This window comes from Melopsittacus undulatus, chromosome Z (assembly GCF_012275295.1).
Source record: "Melopsittacus undulatus isolate bMelUnd1 chromosome Z, bMelUnd1.mat.Z, whole genome shotgun sequence".
Lineage (NCBI taxonomy): Eukaryota > Metazoa > Chordata > Aves > Psittaciformes > Psittaculidae > Melopsittacus > Melopsittacus undulatus.
In genome coordinates this window covers 35,511,130-35,530,394 of record NC_047557.1, presented here as the reverse complement: position 1 = coordinate 35,530,394, position 19,265 = coordinate 35,511,130, and the positions used below count along the sequence as shown (strand labels likewise).

The following is a 19,265-nucleotide window of genomic DNA, read 5'->3' as shown; positions in this document are numbered from 1 at the left end:
AAGGAATCTAGTCTGGACTGTGTCCAACTAGATGTTGGATACATATAACTGATATATTAGTACCCCACCGGTATCACTGAAATGTTGTATGAAATGGGTTAAAAAGATGAGGATGTCTTTGTGGAACAGGGTCTTTTTTTGCAACAGAGAAGTGAACTATAAAGTAAGGAAGTGTCACAGATGCACTAAAAACATCTAAAATTCTTAAATACCTTTTATTTTATATCTCTCAGTGTCTGTTTTAATATCACAAGTAAACCCATCAGGTTTTCCAGAATATTTTATTAAAATACGCATCATGATAAATAAAAGCCTCTTCTTTCCCTGCATGTTATGCCTATTCTCTACAACCCCCTTTTTGTTAAAATTGAAAGCTACCTGTATTCATATATATATGCATATTACTATATCTGTTTTCTACAGTATTGCCAACATTGTTGACAAAATTTATCAAAAAATTGTCTTGTGTAACAAATTGTTCCAATGAGCACATTATCAGTATGATCCCTTTCAATAAACTTCCTGATAATACATCGTAATTTACGTATGCTTCCAGGGGTTGCCTACAGTTTGATAAATACGTATTTAGATAAGAGGTTCAGCAGTCTTCAGAAGAAAATCATAAGAAAATAAACCACATTTACAAATGAAAAATTAATGTTCACAAATACTGAATTTTCTAGGTTTTGACTCTGAATGAATGAACTTACAAAATCTATGGAACACTGGAAACAGTTAAACAGCCCATATTAGATGCTATGTCTCTACTAGTATATATATACACACATATGAATATGTGCATTTGTATATATGTGTATATATGTGCATGTACACATGTGTGTATGTGTTTATGTATATGTATGGCACCTGGATTGAAATAATTTTTATTTTCAGAGCTTTATTATATATGGCTCTAGCTCTATTACAATGTTTCAGTTTCAAATTACTTAAACTCAAATTAACCATGCCGAACCTGCAATTATATTGCATAATGAACAATGCTTTTAGTCCAATACTCAGCTGTAGTTGCAATGAATGATGTTGTATTGTCAGCCACTATGAACCAGATACAGGTTAAAGCTCTGTACAGAGATAGCAATTACACCATGTATTTATCACAGTTACAGAATAAAAAAAATCAAAGCATAACAATAATACTATTTTTAGTTTCTCAGTCTTATTGCTAAAGTTATATATGGTGCACCAGTTTTGCTGCAGCTTCTTTTTCATTGCAATTTTATTAGGCTGAGGAAGACTAATTATCTATAAATGACAATAAAACTCAACTCTGAATGAAATTCTGAGGGTGTTTTAAAACCAGTTGTTTTTTTTTTAAACTTCTTCTACAGTCCCGCTATTAACAAAATGGAGCACAAGTAGGAACTGCTAAGCTGCATTTTCAATGGCACTGTGTGAAGAACCTGACTACACCAGGCCAGATTCATGCAGTCAGATTTTCTTATTGATATCTTGAAATGCCAGGTATTAAACTCTAAGCGGAAGTGCTCTTTTCCAGCTTTTTATTGTAATACTTTTTTTGTCATGATTACCTCTAACTATCTTATGCCTCTTTCTATCTCAATGGTTATTTCTTCACAAAACAGAAAACAAATTAATAGGAAAGAGAAAACTTACAGTTAAGGGAAGAGATAATTTTATGCATTTAAGAGGAAAATGTACAATTTCCATCATTTCAGGCAGCTCACATGCAAAGGAAGTGTCAACATATATATGTAGGCCAACCTGCCGTCCAAGAGGGTCTGCAGCAGGAGGAAAAGCTACTAAGGGGGTACAAGGTGCTGACTGAGATCTTGCAAAGGTGCCTGGGCAAAGACCATGAAGTAAATAGAAAAGCAGGGAGGAGAAAATCTCTGAAATTATGAGGTAGGTGGTAAGGTAATCCAAACCATAGGACTGAGGTTTTTAGTTTATTTTCTGCTAAAGTTAGCTGATTTTATTTGCTGCTACTACATATTTGCTGGGCAGAGGAGAGGGGAAATTGTCCTGTCTGCCCTGTATTTTAGCTCTTTCTTCACAGGGGTATTGGAAGAATAAATAAATGTGTTGAGCTGTGGAGCTACAGTGGTATTGGCAAGCATATAGCTATGTAGGTAGACAGACTGTCACTATAATATTATTGTAAATGACCTTAAATTAAACATGCATATATTTGCTCAAATTAAATCTACATTTTCCCTCTTGAATTCTGTCTCCTTGTACCTGAAAGTAACACAGATTTAAGCTCACTGATTTCCTCAGGCCTTGGCTTAGCCTTTACACTCTAAATGAAAGCCAAATAAAATTTCAAGAGACTATTTCAGTTCAGCACAAGCCACAAACCCCACATCATGAGAACCTGATAGAAGAGAATTTTTAAGACTTACGATGGTTCTTCAGACACCACTGCTCCTTCCTCCAGTTCTTGAGCCTGCTTATACCACGGCAACTTTGCTTCCACAGGAAGTTTCTCTATGGAACAAACACAAGCATGTGAAAGTTGGAAGCATGCAGTAATGCTGCTATATATGCCAGCCTCCCATCTCTCTGTGATGCACATGTACCTTCATCCAAATGGAGGCTGAGCATAAAGAAGAAAGAGAAAAGAGAGCAGGAGAGAGAGAAAGAGCCTAGTTTTTGTCACCTGGGGTATAATGCTTACAAGGTTATATGATCCCATAGTTCATTGTTGCAGCTAGAAAGTCTTATTAAGTCAGAAAGGCAAATTAAATCACTTTTCAGACTATACAACTGAGCTGTAAAAGTAGTTACTTTGGAAAGTATTTTTTGTAGGGTGCCTTCCAAGTGTAACAGGCCTCCACTGACCCTGCAAAGGCAAAATGTATAAAATCCCTGTGTTTACCCTTAAATTTTAGAACTTCAGAAGACACATTAAGCTAGTTTTTGATAGATTACAAAAGGAAGAAACCCCTGATTTGATGAGTGATACCACAGAACAGAGAAAGAGTAATAAAATGACCCAGCTATGCTTTTCAACTTTATCACTTCATCAGCTATGTGGATTTAAAAGAATGACCTTGATACTTTTTATGTCATTTCTGATGGAAAACAGTAGAGCTGCTTTTCTTCCCCTCCAGGATGTGCATGCAGCATAAATGAGCTGCTCTGCTCTGGGGAGTGCAGGGCCATGCTGCTACATGAGCCAAACTCTCCTTTCATGCAGTGTCAAAGTATAGTATTTGAGCTGAAGGCAGTGGAGCTGTTTTAGCTCTACAGAGGTATAAAGTGAGAGCAAATTTGGCACTACAATTTGAGAAGGATCTCTAAATTTCAACAAAATGTTCTGGGCTAGAATCAGGGGAAAAAACACAAATAAAAGGGGATGAGAGTCAGACAACTGAGGAGAACCAGCGCCAGATTTATTTGCCACTCACAAATCACCTAAGCCTTTTGGGTTTATGTAATCCATGTATTTGTACGTGACAACAGGAGCAGATTAATGTTGCTCACAATAACTTGGAAGTTTCTATGAGTGTTGTGGACAACAGTAAACATTTCACATATGGACACAAAATTTCCCATCTGTCAGTTGTATTGTAGAAGAGCAACAGCTTACAACTTGGTTTCACAGCTACTGCAACTTTAGTGAAGCAAATTTTCTTGGAGCAAGTTATTCACTGAGGAAAAAGGGACAGTAATAGGATTACTATGTGTCTCGGAACTAGCTTGCCAAGCTCTTACTTTGACATATTTATTAGTGCCATTTAAAAATGATTATTTACCAGCATAGCTCTTAGTTTATTCTATATTTTGCTGCATTTGTTATCCAAAATATGTAGAAGATATTTTTATTTATAGGTTCTGTAGCTTGTTTTATAGGTTTTGGAAACCCAGATCTTCTGTGCTGTTTTGCTTGGTTGCAAATGCTTGTAAAAAGCAAAAGCTCTTGTGTACCATTGCCTGTTATGTGACTTTTTTAACAACTTTGCTTTTTTAGTGGTGTAGTTAATTATTTTCTACACTGTAAAATTTGTTAGAGGATTAAAAATGTTGATGTTGTGCAGTGTGCTGTGACAAAAAAAAAACCAAAACATAAAGCACTCTTAATATAAACTAAGGAGGAATTTTCACCTTTGGAGATAAAAGTGAAATATCTCCTTTTATAAAACAGTTCTAGTAAGAGCATGTAAATAATTTATTATACAGAAACTTGTATTAGATGAATACACCTTCTCTATTAAAATTGAAAATCACTGCTTAATCCAGAGCTATCCTGTTTTCTCACTTTTAGTGCAGAGTAAAGTTCTTCAGTGCTTAAATAAAGTAAAATGAAAGAAATCAAATGAACTCTTTGCATTCTAGTTCTGTTTAGCACAATGTGTTAAAAGAAGAGAGAATTCACATTTTTGGTCTTGCTGCTTCAGTCAGCTTGGAAGATTGCTCTGCTTCTTGTTAATCCAGCTCCAGAACAAAAAAGCTTCAAGCATTTCATGGGGGAGATATCCTTTGCTACCCCTAGTGCTAGAAATTTCTAACTCTAGATTTGTGAAACAAAAAGGACAAAATTCCAGCACATAAATAGAATAATTTGGATTGGAAGAGGCCTCTGGACATCATCTAGTTCAACTCACTTCTGAAAGTATGACTCAGCTTTCAGGCACATGGGTCTTTGAACACTATCCCTTGCATTATGGAGGGAAAACTGTGAGAGCATTACAGAACCAAGATGAGGAGTAAAAGCAAATCAGTATGTTTTATGTAGGACTTTCAATCCCATGGAAAAAAAAATTATGCACAATCAGAAAATAATCATGTATGTAGTGCAAAGAGCAGCACAAGCGGTTATTGAGAGTAAAGGTATCACTCTCTTTCAAGGGTGAGCTTCCAGCAAACAGCAATTTACTTTGTTCCCAGACAGGCCCCATTGGAAAAGACTTGACAGATGCAGGCAAGCAAAGATTTTCTAGCTGGTTTTGCACCCCTCTCAGGTTCCCCAGTCAGAAGTTAGTTGCAGGTTTGCAACATGTGATTTTTTTGTGTCTTACTACATTTTACTTACGCTGTATGTTGCAGGCAGATAGGATCTTGCTTTACCTGTGCTCTGAACACCATAAACAGATGAAGCCCCATAAGGGAAGCTGATTGACTGAGCCTAAACCCACTTCATCTCTGTAGGAGGCTCAGTCATGCTAACACAGCCACAGGGACTTTTTTTTTTTTTAATCTTGGAAGGTGGACCAAGTGAGCTCATGTTGGACAGCAAAATACAGTGCAAACATACCCATTGCTCCCCAGAGGACCTGTGTCTGGGTTTCACCACTCTGGTGGCTGGCAGAGACAGCAAATTCTCATGGCCCAGAAAAACTAAAATCTTGAAACTTGGCAAGGGTGCCCATCACCATCCACTAAGTGGAGAAATTAAAATTCCTGATTTCACTGTTGCATCCTTTATCAGATCAAGGTCACAGGTCACTCTTATTTCACAAGGCTTCACTATAACTGTTCTTAGTAAGTATCAGGATAGCAATTCATTTTTAAAAAGGAATTTATTTCTTCTTGTTGTGGGGTTCAAGTCTCTACTTTAGGGAAATTAAGTTCATCTTTATCGCTGCATCCCAGAGTTTCTATAACTTAGCGCATGGACACTGTGGTTCTATCAATAGAACTGTATACATGCACAAACATATGCATGGTTATATACCTGTAGAAATAGTCAAAACCCTGTGTTTTATGCACCTGGCCACTGCCCATTAGTCCAATCCAGTCTCCAGGACTTCTACTAACATTCCATAAGAACCTCCAAACAGCTGCAGATGTATTTTCTCCTTCTCAACAAAATATGGAGGATTTACCCCAGTATTACTCTCTGAGGCCCAAGTCAAAAAACATTTCTATACAAATTCTGAGTACCCCTGCCAATAAGATGCTTCAAGTCTAGCAGTCTCTCAAACTTTGCCGCCTTGCTAGTAGGAGGAACTTCATGCTGGGACATACCATGCCTGTTTCTGACTTGTTTCAAGCTCAAAGTTAAGAACACGTACTTTAAAATTATGGTTTATCTACCATAAATGTTACTAATGTATTTGATTCCTTTTAAAATACAGGGTAAATTTAGCCCAGACACAGTCAGTGAGGTGAAACCTGCTTACACTACGGTCAAATTTACATTTCTACTTCTTGGTCTGCTGGACCACAAATTACCAGGGAAAGATCTAGAGCTTGCAAGAAAGAGGAAAGGGCCAACATTCACTCCAAGTTGCTAGCAGGCAAACTGGAATAGGAATGGCAGGCCATAAAGGTGCAATTTAACAACTTAGTGCAGGTGGAAACAATGCTACTAGCAACAAAAAAGCCCCAACTGCTCAATGTGAAGGAGCTCTGAAAAATTTATGAGAACCCATTGCCTCATTACCTTTGGGTTTGTAACAAGGAGTGGGTACAATGCATTCTTCTTTTATGTGTGGCTTTGTTTTAGGAGTACAGCCTCCTGTATGCATCCCCCTGTGATCAATGCAAAGGACTACACGATATCGGAGGCCTTGTCCACAGGTCACGGTGCACTGTGAAAAAAAAGGAAAAACAAAAGGTGTGTGTGATATCTCACAGGAGTGATAAATAAAAGGGAATATGCATATAGAAGTATGTGTATATCAGAGACCAAAACATGAGGCAGAAACACCCAACCTTGAATATAAACTATTCATGGTATTTGGTAGTGATGGATCCAGTATGAAATTGTAAGTTTTGCCTTTTTGCTCTGCACATTAACTTGGTTTGGACATTTTGCTGTTGGATTTCTCTTTCACTGTCACTCTTGCAGCATTGGTACTTGGCTTGTGGCCATCCGTCCCATATTGGATATGCTCAGTAACTCCCTGTCAGTTTCATCTGGAACCACTTTGCTTTGCTTGGACAAAGTACTTGGGCTTATGGGTTAACAGGGGAGATACTTACCTATTTTGAAACATGGCACCAAACAGAATGGGAAACTGTGTTTTCTTCCCTCAGACAATTTCTTAAGGTTTTTTTTTTTTTTTTGCTGTTGTTTTTTGTAAGGGACATAAATTCAGTCCCCTCTCCATATCTCTTATACATTTTGTTTCAGAAGTGATCGCCTGTACAGGATTCAAAACTATGAAACAGTGAGGAGGGCTATAGATACCACCCATATTACTTGCCCTTAGTGGCTTTTATCTGGAAATTAAAAACACTTGGCAATCAGTCAAAAACCCCTCATCTGTAGGTGAGCTAATTTAGCTTTTGAAACTCATTTAATTTGCTAAGAAACTGCAGTGGTAAGAATCAGCATAGAAGATTAAGTCTTTATGTACGAACTCAAAGTACTTTTCTACTTTTGTAGAAAGACATCCCAAAGGCATTTACTTCTGTGCAAAAGGAAAGATGAGTTAGGGACAACTACAAGCATCAAACAGCGGAGCCATTTGTGGCTTTATGTATTCATAGAAGTTTCTCAGCAACTCATGATGTTCAATTTATGGCTGAAAAGCTGTAATAAAGATACACTATTACATGCTTACTGATTTTGTTTTGTGCATGCCATTTATGTTCCCAGATTGTTATTAGTAGAAAGTCACTAATTAACATTACAGATCTGTTTTCTTTTTCATCGTTCTCCTTAATCATGTTAATCTTACAACTACATTATTCCTAAGTATTTACTTTGTGGTTAGACAAATTACCTAATTTAAAAGAGAGGTTACAGTAATAAGGAATGAAAGTAGTGAATGTTCAGACTTCCACAAGCTCAGTAAACTGTAAGTTAAGACGTATTCTTACTGTGTTGAATATAAAACCAACAAAGCTAAGTTGATTACCGGAGACCATTCCTGAGCAAGCCATTTCGGGCAATCAAATATATTGCAAGGTTGGACAACAGGCATCTTTGGAGTGTACATGCATTTCCATTCTTCCACAGGGCTGATATGTCCCTGAATGTCTTCTTCCACACATGAGACACTGCGGCTTTGAATACCCCCTCCACAGGATGAGGAACAGGCAGTCCAGGGTGTACTTTCCCATCTGGGAAAACAAAGAGGCATCAGGAAAAGGAATACCTGCTGCCTCCATCCCCACCCGCACCCCACAAATGCATAAACTGCTGTCTGTAGGAGGGATTTTTTTTCTGATTAATGCCAGCAAAATTTAATCATATATGTATTTTCAGAAGTGGCCATAACAGCAAAACACTCTCATGGCTTCTGTCTTCAAGTCACAGATTAGTAATATGAAATCTCTCTCCCACTAACCCAGTGACTATGACCACAGAAATTCTAAATACTTTTAACTTCATTCTTTCTTTTTTTTTTTTTCAATTGATGAGATTTTAGTATCTTCACAATTTGTCATTTTCTGAGGAATCTTTGAAACAAATCACTGGAAACTCAGTGTGCTGTGAAGTTAATGCTCCTTTTGCATGAACATACAGGGAAACAGCGGCATTTCTTTCCAGGGAAACAACTGAGTTAGTTGAGGAAAAGGAAAAGATTGGAGGAAATTACTAAAAAGAAGACATGACTATACTGATGGGATGTGTGGCCTCCAATGGATAAACCACATGGATCTTGTTTCCTTACAGTTGAGGCAGTGAGGGGGACTGAGGAACCATATTTTCTTTACAAATGCCATTTGAGATTGTAATGACAAACCCACACAACAATGTGCATTTTCTGAGAGGTATGCATACTTATGAGAATAATCCTTTATTACAGTGATGCATATACCATAATGTATGTATTGTTCCATAAATGTACATGTCTGTCCACGTAAAGTAGTTTGGTATTTCCTCTCTTATATTCAAGCCATTGACACAGAGATCTGGGATCATTGTAATCCTGCACATGCCTGATGGTCTGATGGTATAAAAATGCATGTTCTATCTTCCTAAAAATATTCCACAAAATCTTTTTTGTAGTTTTTGTTGTTGGTGGTGGTGTTTTTTGTTGTGTGTTTTTGTTTTGTTTTTTTTTCCCCCCAAAAAATGTCCTTTCATAACGTCTTTAGAAATACTGCTTAAAACAATTATTTTGCTCATAAGTTGATTTTGTTTTTTGTTTTTTGTTTTTTGTTTTTTTTTTTCCTTAAAAACCGGGGTTTTTTTTGGTTGTTTAGTTTAGGGGGGAAGTCTCAGGGTTTTTTTTGTTTGTTTGTTTTAGAAAAACCCTACTTGTTTCCTCTTTCAGGCAAAAGCAAAAAATGTGAAAGGTGAGATATTTTATGTCCCAATTAAAGGAATTATTTTTATTAAGTAACAGTTACAAGATCTCAAAGATTGTATAGCAATATGAAAAAAAATATTTTTCCCTCTCATTTTTCATCATATCAATCTATCTTTTTCTTATCAGTTCCAGTATATGTAAGCACTATCCACACCTGGCTACTGGCTGGAAGTGCCATAAAACTCACGTGAAATGGCTTATGCTAATAGCTGTTTATGAATGGTAAAGCCACTGATTAATTCTATGACTTATCACAAGTGGTGAAACAATATTTACACCAGCCATATCCATTATTATGTGCCCAGCACAAGCCACATTATGTCACAAATGAGTAATTTTAGCAATGTTTTTAGTTCATGTGTGTTACCTGTGGCTCTGCTGAACAAGTTTCCCAGCATACAGCTAAGGTTTTTCACTACCACAGATCTAAATGAAGAGGTCTCAGACTGAAACCCATGAACAGCAGATATGGCTGCAGCCTGCCTGAGTCAGCTTTTCCCAATCATAAACAGTGATGACTCCCTGGAGTCTTTGAGACAAGTTTCCAAATACCCTAGGCAACCTTGACATTACCGAGCAGCTGAAGCGTAGGCAGGCAGGTTTGGTCCTGAGTCTTTATGCAAGTGTAGGATAGAGGTGAAGTTTATCTGTTGCACTACTCTTAAAGCAGGTGTCTCAGGTCCTCTCTAGATATGAAAGTTGCAACATTGACCAAGAATTTGTGAAAGGAACTGATGATGTATTAAAAAGAAGCACTGTATCTTCTGAACCATACCTTTCACTCTTTGTGATAAAATTCAGGACTGAGAGATTGCAGCCTGGAAATCCTGCAAAGTAGTCTTGCCAGATTTGCTCTCCCCTTCTGTGGTGTTTGTTGCTCTCCTTTGTCATTTGTATTAGGTGCCAGTCTCAGACATAATGCAGGTAATGCAACCAGGGATTCTCTGGTTTGGTTGGGGTTTTTCTGTTTGTTTGTTTGGGTTTTTTTTGCCTAAGCTCTGCAGGTGCAGAGGAATGATTTTTTTATCCCCCTGACTTAGCCCTGGCTCATGTCAGCCTCGTGGACTGCTCAGTTTCCACTGCCTCTGAGGTTTGGAGAAGAGATATGGGGAAGCAACAGTGAAATAGCAGAGGGAAAAAGGAGGGTGGAGGTCCCAGCCAGCAAGTTGCAGCCTGAGCAATTGATTCTGTGGGGAGGGGGTGTTAAAGGTGAATAGTACAGCGTCAGGAGTGGATGTAAGGGAACTGCAACAGGGTGAGACCAAAATCCAGAACAGCTTGAGAAACAGTCTCAGCCTTTTGATCATTTTCAGGGAACAATTTTTTTCTTTTTCTTTCAGTGGTACTGAAAGCCAAATACCTCAGGGCATTTCGATCCTTTATTTTGGATTTTGTTCAGCAGTAAAAAAGACTCTGCCTAGCTGCCAGCTCTGGATGCATTTCCTTAAATACAGTTCATCCACTGTTAAGTACTGCTGAAACATTCTCTGATATAAAATTGTTCTCTGTCTTTTGTCAATGTAGATACCCTTTGTACACAACTGTAATAAAATCTGTTTTATTCAAAGCTAGAGTGTTAAAAGCCTGTATTAATATTGTAGCCTCTATACTCCTTACTAACAGAGGTTTATTTTTTTGAGGTTAGGATATATGTATGTGATTTTTTAAAAAGTAAAGAACAGAAAAATGTTTTCCAAAGAAAAGGAATTAGATGCAGGGATACATTTTTTAAATGTATCTTGTGAGTATTTGGTAATAATGACCACGTGTACATAATCATAAGCACTTAACTAAGGAAGAGAAAAGCCTAATCCAAGTGACATGGATCATTTGTAATGGGTGTGAATATGAGTGGCAGTGGCAAAGCTTGTCAAGTAAGCTGCTCTCCTCCTTGTGTTCTCACTCATAGTTTGGGGTGGGTCCATGATTTAGCTTGGGGCTCTTGAATGGGAAATATGCCGCGTTTGCAAACTGATGCTGAAAGATCTCTGCATTAGGCCTCACCATGGTTTGAGGGAGGTTGTCTCCTCACTAGCATAGAATCATAGAATATTTAGGGTTGGAAATGACCTTAAGATCATCTAGTTCCAACCCTCCTGCCATGGGCAGGGACACCTCACACTAAACCATATCATCCAAGGCTTTATCCAACCTGGCCTGGAACACTGCCAGGGATGGAGCATTCACAACCTCCCTGGCCAGCCCATTCCAGCACCTTACCACTCTCACAGTAAAGAATTTCTTCCTTATATCCAATCTAAACCTCTGCTGTTTAAGTTTCAACCCGTTACCCCTTGTCCTATCACTACAGCCCCTAATGAACAGTCCCTCCCCAGCATCCCTGTAGGCCCCCTTCAGATACTGGAAGGCTGCTATGAGGTCTCCACGCAGCCTTCTCTTCTCCAGGCTGAACAGCCCCAGCTTTCTCAGCCTGTCTTCATATGGGAGGTGCTCCAGTCCCCTGATCATCCTCATGGCCCTCCTCTGAACTTGTTCTAACAGTACCATGTCCTTTTTATGTTGAGGATGAGACAAACAAGTTGCCTAGGGGGTTATTTCTGTGATTTCATCCTCTATGACACAATAAATTCATGAAGAAGAAAACACAGCACAATACACATCCAGGTGGTATTTCAAAACCAAAAGGTTGTTATCCTTCAGATACCAAGCATTTTTATCAGCATCATTCTTATTCACTGCTGTAAGAGCAATTACTATGAGATTATTTTCATGAGAATTTCAAATCTTATATGGAACAGGATGCACAAAAATGTGGTAAATGTTCTATCCCTGGTAGTGTTCAATGCCAGGTTGGACAGAGCCTTGGGCAATATGGTCTAGTGTGAGGTGCCCCTGCCCATGGCAGGGGGGTTGAAACTAAATTACCTTATGGTCCTTTCCAACCCTAATAATTCTATGATTCTACGATTCTCTGATTAAAGGCATTTTAATTGTGAGATAATGATACAAACAGGCCTTCACCCTATTCCTGATCTCTGATTTCTTAGAAAAGCTAATGGATTAATACACCTGGGGAATGCATTAGCACGGGTTTGCAGGATCAGAACACAACACTGATACTACCCAAAATCTCACAATTTATAAGCATGCAAGAAGCAGCAATTCAAGACAGAAAGTCTGATAGCTCATTACAAAATCAATGGTTACAGTTCTGTTCAGAAATGTGTAAAGGGAAGAAAAAGGAAAGGTGTGAGAGAAAAGAGGAGTTGGGAATGGAGCATGGGGAGAGGAAGAAAGGGACCAGACAGTAAGTCTGCATTGCTGTTTTAGCTAGAATACTGTTTCAGTTCTGCATCCACAAAATTTATAACAGGTCAAGACTTGAACATCTCTAGTTATTCTGCAGGAGTTCAGAGCAAGAGAAAAGCAGCATCTGTTAACTTAGTTTGAGAGCAAAGCGGAAAATCAGAGAAGAGGAAAAAATAAGAAAATGTGTTTGTTAATCCTAGCATTTGTTTGACGGTTTTACATACCGAGGAAGGGGATGGTAGAGGTCATAGGGCATGATCTGCTTGTATCCATCACTGTTAGGAACAATAATGCCAACCCTCTGAGTAGAAGGTATACATAATAAAATAAACACTAAATGATTACATTATTCAAGTTCTTTTAATCAATATAAAAAAAAAGCCCAAACAAGATATTTTACCTAAGTTGCTATCACATTTAAACCAAAGCTTGTGATCTTATCGTACTGCTTATGAGTTGTTCAAAGAATAAACTACCAATTAATCCTTTATTCTTATGACTATATTACTGTTTGACTAAGTAGCAATCCATTACCAGAAGTGATCCAAATGAGTTGTTCAAATATAATTTAAATTTATGAGGTCACTATCTGCCATTAAAAAAAAAGTCTATACTTAATACTGTCTTGGAGCTTGTATAAAAAGTCACTGAAGACAATAGAACTTTTATCTGCTTCAAAGAGGTCTAGATCAAGTTATTTATGTTTATTTTATATCGAGTTATTTATATTTTCCTAATTTATCTATGGTTGTTTCTGCCCACCAGATAAAAATTTCTGCTTTTACACCGGCTGGGATTAGAAATCTGAAGAATCACAGTGCAAGAGTTCAAATCTTTAATTTTTGTCTCTCCACCTTAAATCAGTCCAATTTCATTCATCTTCAGAACCTGCCTCTATTTGTTTTTTTTTTCTGGAAGAAAGAAAGAACTGGAGAGAAGAGTAACATGTGAAGTTGGTTGGATTTTTTTGGTGTTGTCGTGATTGGTTAGCTTGGTTTGCTGTAGTGTTTATTGGTATAATATCTAAATAATGTAACATCTAAACGTTATAGAAGGCTATAGCATAGAGAAGACGTAGCAATTATCTGAACCATTATCATGCCAGTTTGTGTGAGATGGATGTCACTTGACTTGTTGGCAGCAACAGTGTCTCCCTGAATTGCTAGTCTGGAATTTCATCTTTTGTCTGCATGCTTCATAGACTTTGACTCAAAGTACCTCTAACCATGTTGTCTCCAAGTTATCAATCAGGCATACCTATTAATATTGAATAAATGACACCAGAGGACCTCATCTGTCAGTTTCATCGTTTCATCAAAGCCACTGTGCAACAGAGGACTTGGATGGGGCAGGTGGGCAGAATCATTAAAGAGTGAATGCCAACTGCATGACTATACAAACTGTGTCCCTACCCAAGCTACAGAGAGATGAAGCTCTACAGATAGAAGAGGCTGCTACATATTTCTGCAAGGGGGAATTAGCAAAAGAGAAGGAAGGGAGAAAGCACTCACCATCCTCAGTACAGTTCACTGAAAAACACTGTATGCATTCAAAGAATTCTTATCCTAACGGCAAAGGGGTCTATTCTCCTTTCAGTCAATAGAGTTTTTATGTGCATAACTTATCCACGATAGCAGAATGGATCCCATTGTGTTTTCACAGTGAGGAGTCAGTGCCAGCTCAATGTGCTGGAATTTTCCAGCTAAAGCAAGGGAAGACACTGGAGCCCTGGGAGTGTGTGATGGGGACTAGACAGTTAGCTTTAAGATTAGCAGCCTCTGTCATCACAGGAGGACTCTGCATGAGTATACATATTTGCACTTCAGAGAGCTGCCTCTCCACAAAAATCTAGGAGAGGCAATTCTGGAACTCAGAAACTTTGGAGAAGACAAATGGGTTATTTAGAGTATAGCCAATGAAGAAGTCTTTTCAGATTTAGCTTGATGGGTAAATGCCTCAAGAAGTGTGAGAAATGAGGTACTAGTATTTTAAGATGGAAGAGGACTTTTCCTGAGGTTTCTTTGGTCATGCTTTTGGGGATCTCTGCTGTCTCCCTGATTCTCCAACTAATGCTGTTGAAGTTCCATTCCAAAGCCTTTTGCACTTTCCAGCTCATCAGCTTGCTGAAGAGAAGTTGGAAAAAAGATTAATATACCACCACATTCAGAAATGAAATAATTATACTATAAAAGCATCTACTGCCTAAGAAAGAAACAGATTTCAAAACATTTCTCACTCATTGCGGTGAGAAATGTTTTCTTTCTAATAAGCATGATCTGTATGCATAATCCAGGTCTACATGCATTAGAATGCATAATATCTAAGGCCGTTCCAATGGAAATAACCATACCACATCCAAACACTGTTGTGAAGATTAAATAACGTTTACAAAGCACTAGATTAATATTGTCATTGGAAAGGTTTGACTCTCAAAGAATTTTGCAAACATAAACTGCATTTCTGTAAATGGTATAGAGATCTACAGAATTACTGATGCTGGCCTTGTGCATATAAGAGGGGCTGCCAAAGGCTCTCATTCTGTTAGTGCCAGATAATGATCCCTAACAACATAAGTCCCATAGTCACAGAGAGGAAAAAGACCTCCACAATAATACAAAATGGCTTAATTTGTGACTTTAAAAGTCATCTTGGAGATACAACCTAACAGATGGTCATTGTACCATTAACAGCAACTGCATCTTTCCAATCTAGTCTAGTGTGTTTTTTGATGTGTGTTCCAAAAAAAACCCCACTCCAAGACTAAGTTACTTATGTAAAAAACCTTTTAGAGATTACATTGAAAACATCTTAGAGGTTACTTTGGTATAAACCTGTACTTTCTGACTGGAAAAAGTTGTTTAAATTCTATGAGTCTATCATTCCAACATACTTTTATAAGACTGAAAAAGATCTAATCTATGGACTTTGTTCACTGTACATTATTCAGACAATGCAAAGGGGATGGTGTGCTAAATGAACAGAGCAAATAATAATTCCCTCACTACACTGAGATTTCTGGCTGATGAGGGAGTAGATAACAGGACTCACTCTCACAAAACTATGAGTAAATCTACTCTCGCAGAAGCAGGAGTACAAAGCAAATTATTCTGAAGAGATGCTGAGTCTCATATATCTGAAATCTTCCATGCATTTCAGACCAACAAGTTGTAGCACATACTCTGCAGATTGGCTTGTTTTCGTCTGGAGTGCTGGCAGCTTCAGTACTGTTGCTCTTCCAAGGCATATGTCCAGCTGAAGCAGGAACCACACATGCCAGAGATGGGTGTGCTGCAATCAGGTCTGCCATCTCTGCAAAGAGTTGGCTTTCCCATGGGATGGATGCCCACCGCTGAATTCCTTGAAAGTAGCACTTGGCATGAGACCCTGGTAGTAGCTCCTCTTCCTCTGTAAACTACCCTTTTAGCACAAACAACATGCGCAAATGCCTTTCTCCTGTATCTCCTCAATGACTGCCTCAGACAAGGTGCCAGAACTTCCTACCTCCCTCTTCTGCATGCTCACAGCTCCACAGCTCTCAGGCCAGTCACCTGCTGAGCCAAGAAACTTTTCCCGCTGGAAGAAGAGTCAGCAGAGAGAAAGGACATATCCCCCTGAGATGCCTCAGAGTGGTCTAACCCTGCCTGGGGACAATGTGCAGAGGATGGGCAGGTGTGGGTAGGGCAGCCTGCTGCTCAGGTGCTGGTGCTCCTGCACACTGCCATGCCAATACCTAGCCTCTACAGGACACTAGCATGCTTCTGGCTCATAGCCTTCACTTCTGCTATGGGCTCTGTTTTCCTGGGGGTTTCATATCTGCAATGCTGCAGCTGCAGCACTCCCAGGTGGCTGAAGCTGCTATACATCTTTCCTGATGGTGGCTCACTGAAATCTGTCAATCTTGAGAGTGAAGGTCTCCGTGGCAGGGACTATGCCATCTAAGCAATGATCCAGAGTATGCCCAAGATGTTAATAGCAATCAGCAAATAATAATAAAAAATTGAAGCAGCTAAGTGGGCTGTGGACATCTAATTCATTAAGTGAAAGGAAACTTTTGGAAGATCTGAAAAAGATCATCACAAAAGATAAGATTTTGACAGCTGAGGCAGCATCTGCTGTCAGCTCCTTCTCTAACCACAACTCCTGTACCTGGAGGCATAGGTACTGCCATTTCTACTTGAATGTATCACGATGTCCAACTCAGCCTTCCTGATAATTTGTCTGATGGTTCCTTTCTTGCTCTTCTGAACTGTTCTTGGCCTCCTAAACTCCCTTTTACATCCCTTTTTCATGCATAATACATCACTTCAGCTTATTTCTCTGGCAACCATGGTAGTTCCTTGCTAAATTCTGAACTGTTTCAAAAACACCCTCCATAAATATACATTTGGGATTACTAATGTTTGTTGACTGTTTTTTCATTTGCAGGCAGCATACTTTTTGCTAATAGCTGTCTCACTTTTCCAGCACATGCAACTTCAACCATGCTGATGAAAAAGGTTTGTTCACCCTCCTGCTTTGATGCCTAAAATCTTCCCCAAAATGTCTATCTTTCACTGTCTTTAGGATCATCCATGTGCCTATGGTTGGCTAAGTTTAAATTTCTCTGCAGAAATTGAGACCAGGCTCAGCAATCAGAGGCAACCAAGGTTCAGAGAGGCTTTCTCAGCACCCTGTAACAAATTAAGAACTGAAGTAAAAAAAATGCACATCTACAGAAATTACTATTTGCCTGAAGCAGAGATGAGGAAAGGGCATTGTCATTGTCATGACCAGTGACCCACATCCATGCTGGGATACTGTCAAAAGGCCCAGTATCTGTGTTATCTATGGGATATTTTATGTGAAAGGGCATCCAAAACAAAGTTTAAATCTATCATATGGTCCAATAGAGGGCAATAACAATAAATGAGTCACTGTGTCTCAGACCCCTCTCATCACTGCAGATCCATGCCTGCTACTGTGTAAATCAGAAAGTGCAGCTTGTCTTTTCAGGAACATACCAGCTCTCCAGTTCTGTTCATCTTCCAGAAAAAATGTACTGAAAATGAGAATGCTGCATTGATGTGATACTTGGTTTATATCCCCTATGTAATATACCTCTAGGGAACCAGATAACAAACAAAAAAAGTATGTGTTTGGCAATTTCCTGTTTCAGCTGCCAATTTACAGTGAAGAGACATCTGTTACTTATTAAGAGGATACTCTACGTTGTCTTTTAATCATGCATATTTACTCAATACTACCTCTTTCTCTCTTGCAGGAAATGTACAAAAGTTATAATGCACGTGTGTTCCTTTGCTCAGGAAATTGTGTACACTTTGACATCTCCAAATACACAGGGGACTTACTACTGCTCAGGAGTACTTTGAATGGCCATAATAGCCTAGCAGTTTTTTTCTGTGCTTTTACTTGTAATTCATTATTCTTGTTAGATTAACTAAAAATTAACAACCCCAAAGCATATTTAATTTAAATTTCTCTTTGTTGATGCCTGCCTCCCTCATCAATCAGCATGAGTAGTGAAATGCCAAAATAGAGGATGCCAAAATAAAAACTTTGATGAATAAGGAGTCTTTTTTTTTTTTTTTTCCCGAAAAACTTAATAAACTGTGGATATCTGAGAATTCTTTCAGGTTCTTAAGTGTTGAAAGTCTTGCTTGAACTGGAGATTTTCTCCAAGAATTTTCCACGGGTACTAACATTATTTCTGGTGGTAGGCTTAAAAATAATGCTCTAGGCAAATTCCAAGATTTTTGCCTGTGCAGGCAAGACTGGCATTATTGGCAAAGTGGTAAAAAGAAACCCACATGTTAGAAGCTTGCTAACATGAAACTTTTGATACAGCTGCTTCATGGAGTTAGAATCTTTGCTGAAGATGCTTTTATAAATCTTCATACACCATTGGAATCTCCTGGTAAAAACACCAGGAGATTTTGTGACTAAGAAAACCCCACATTAACATGCAGCAGAGATATGCAAAATTAGAGGAAATTGGTAAAAATGCAGAACAGTGCAGCTTGGAATGCCAGTTAGAAGCTAAAGATGAACTCTGGAAGCAGCACTGATGTTGCTTCAGAGAATATCCCAGTGAGTAGAAGAATGACGAGTGGGGTAAAAGCCTTTTTCAGATTTGTAAAAACTGGTTTTTTTTGAAGAATGTCTTTGAGTTATGAAATAAATAGTATCTTCAGCTTATAGCACCTCAGAGTTGTCCTAATACCCAGCTAAATCAAATCTAAACAGACATTTTCTCAAAGCAGGAAAAAATTCTACTGACCTTTCATTAGAAGATATTAGGATATCAGTCTGTGAAGTTTTGGATTGTTAAAAGATTTGCAGTTACTTAAACATGTGAAACCATAATATTTGATTTTGCCACATAGAAGGTGGGTGGACTAGATCAAACTGGGCGTTACATTAGTAGATATTACACATATATTTGCCAGTTGAATATGGACTGTTGTAACATCTTAATGGACTGTAAATAAACAGAACAGATTTTTTCCCGTTTTTCTAACGCAGGAGATGGATCCCAAGGAAGGTCAATGAGAGAGGCTGGACCGGGCATTTTTAGTGTGTAGGGATGAAAAAGGATTTGGTGTCATGAAGTGCAAGACACTAATTACTGGCCTTACTTAGGTGGACAGGCCACCTTTACTTAACCCAGAAAAGGAACATGTATAAACCATATACGTTTGAGAAATAACCTTTCACCCACTGAGTCTCCTCTGAGTATGTAAGAAACTGTGTTTCCAGAAAAAAAAAATTGATTAATTTTTCACATTCATTCATTCTAAGCTT

The 19,265-nt window shown here is 38.4% G+C and overlaps 1 protein-coding gene across 1 annotated transcript in view; it reads right to left on the bottom strand.

Annotated features, from left to right (window-relative positions):
• ADAMTSL1 (ADAMTS like 1) overlaps nucleotides 1-19,265 on the bottom strand; it is a 180,661-nt gene that overhangs the window by 80,288 nt on the left and 81,108 nt on the right. Inside the window, 4 exon segments of the mRNA XM_034072780.1 lie at nucleotides 2,388-2,469; nucleotides 6,371-6,518; nucleotides 7,794-7,998; nucleotides 12,689-12,739. Of these exon segments, the coding sequence (XP_033928671.1) occupies nucleotides 2,388-2,469; nucleotides 6,371-6,518; nucleotides 7,794-7,998; nucleotides 12,689-12,739 (486 nt within the window).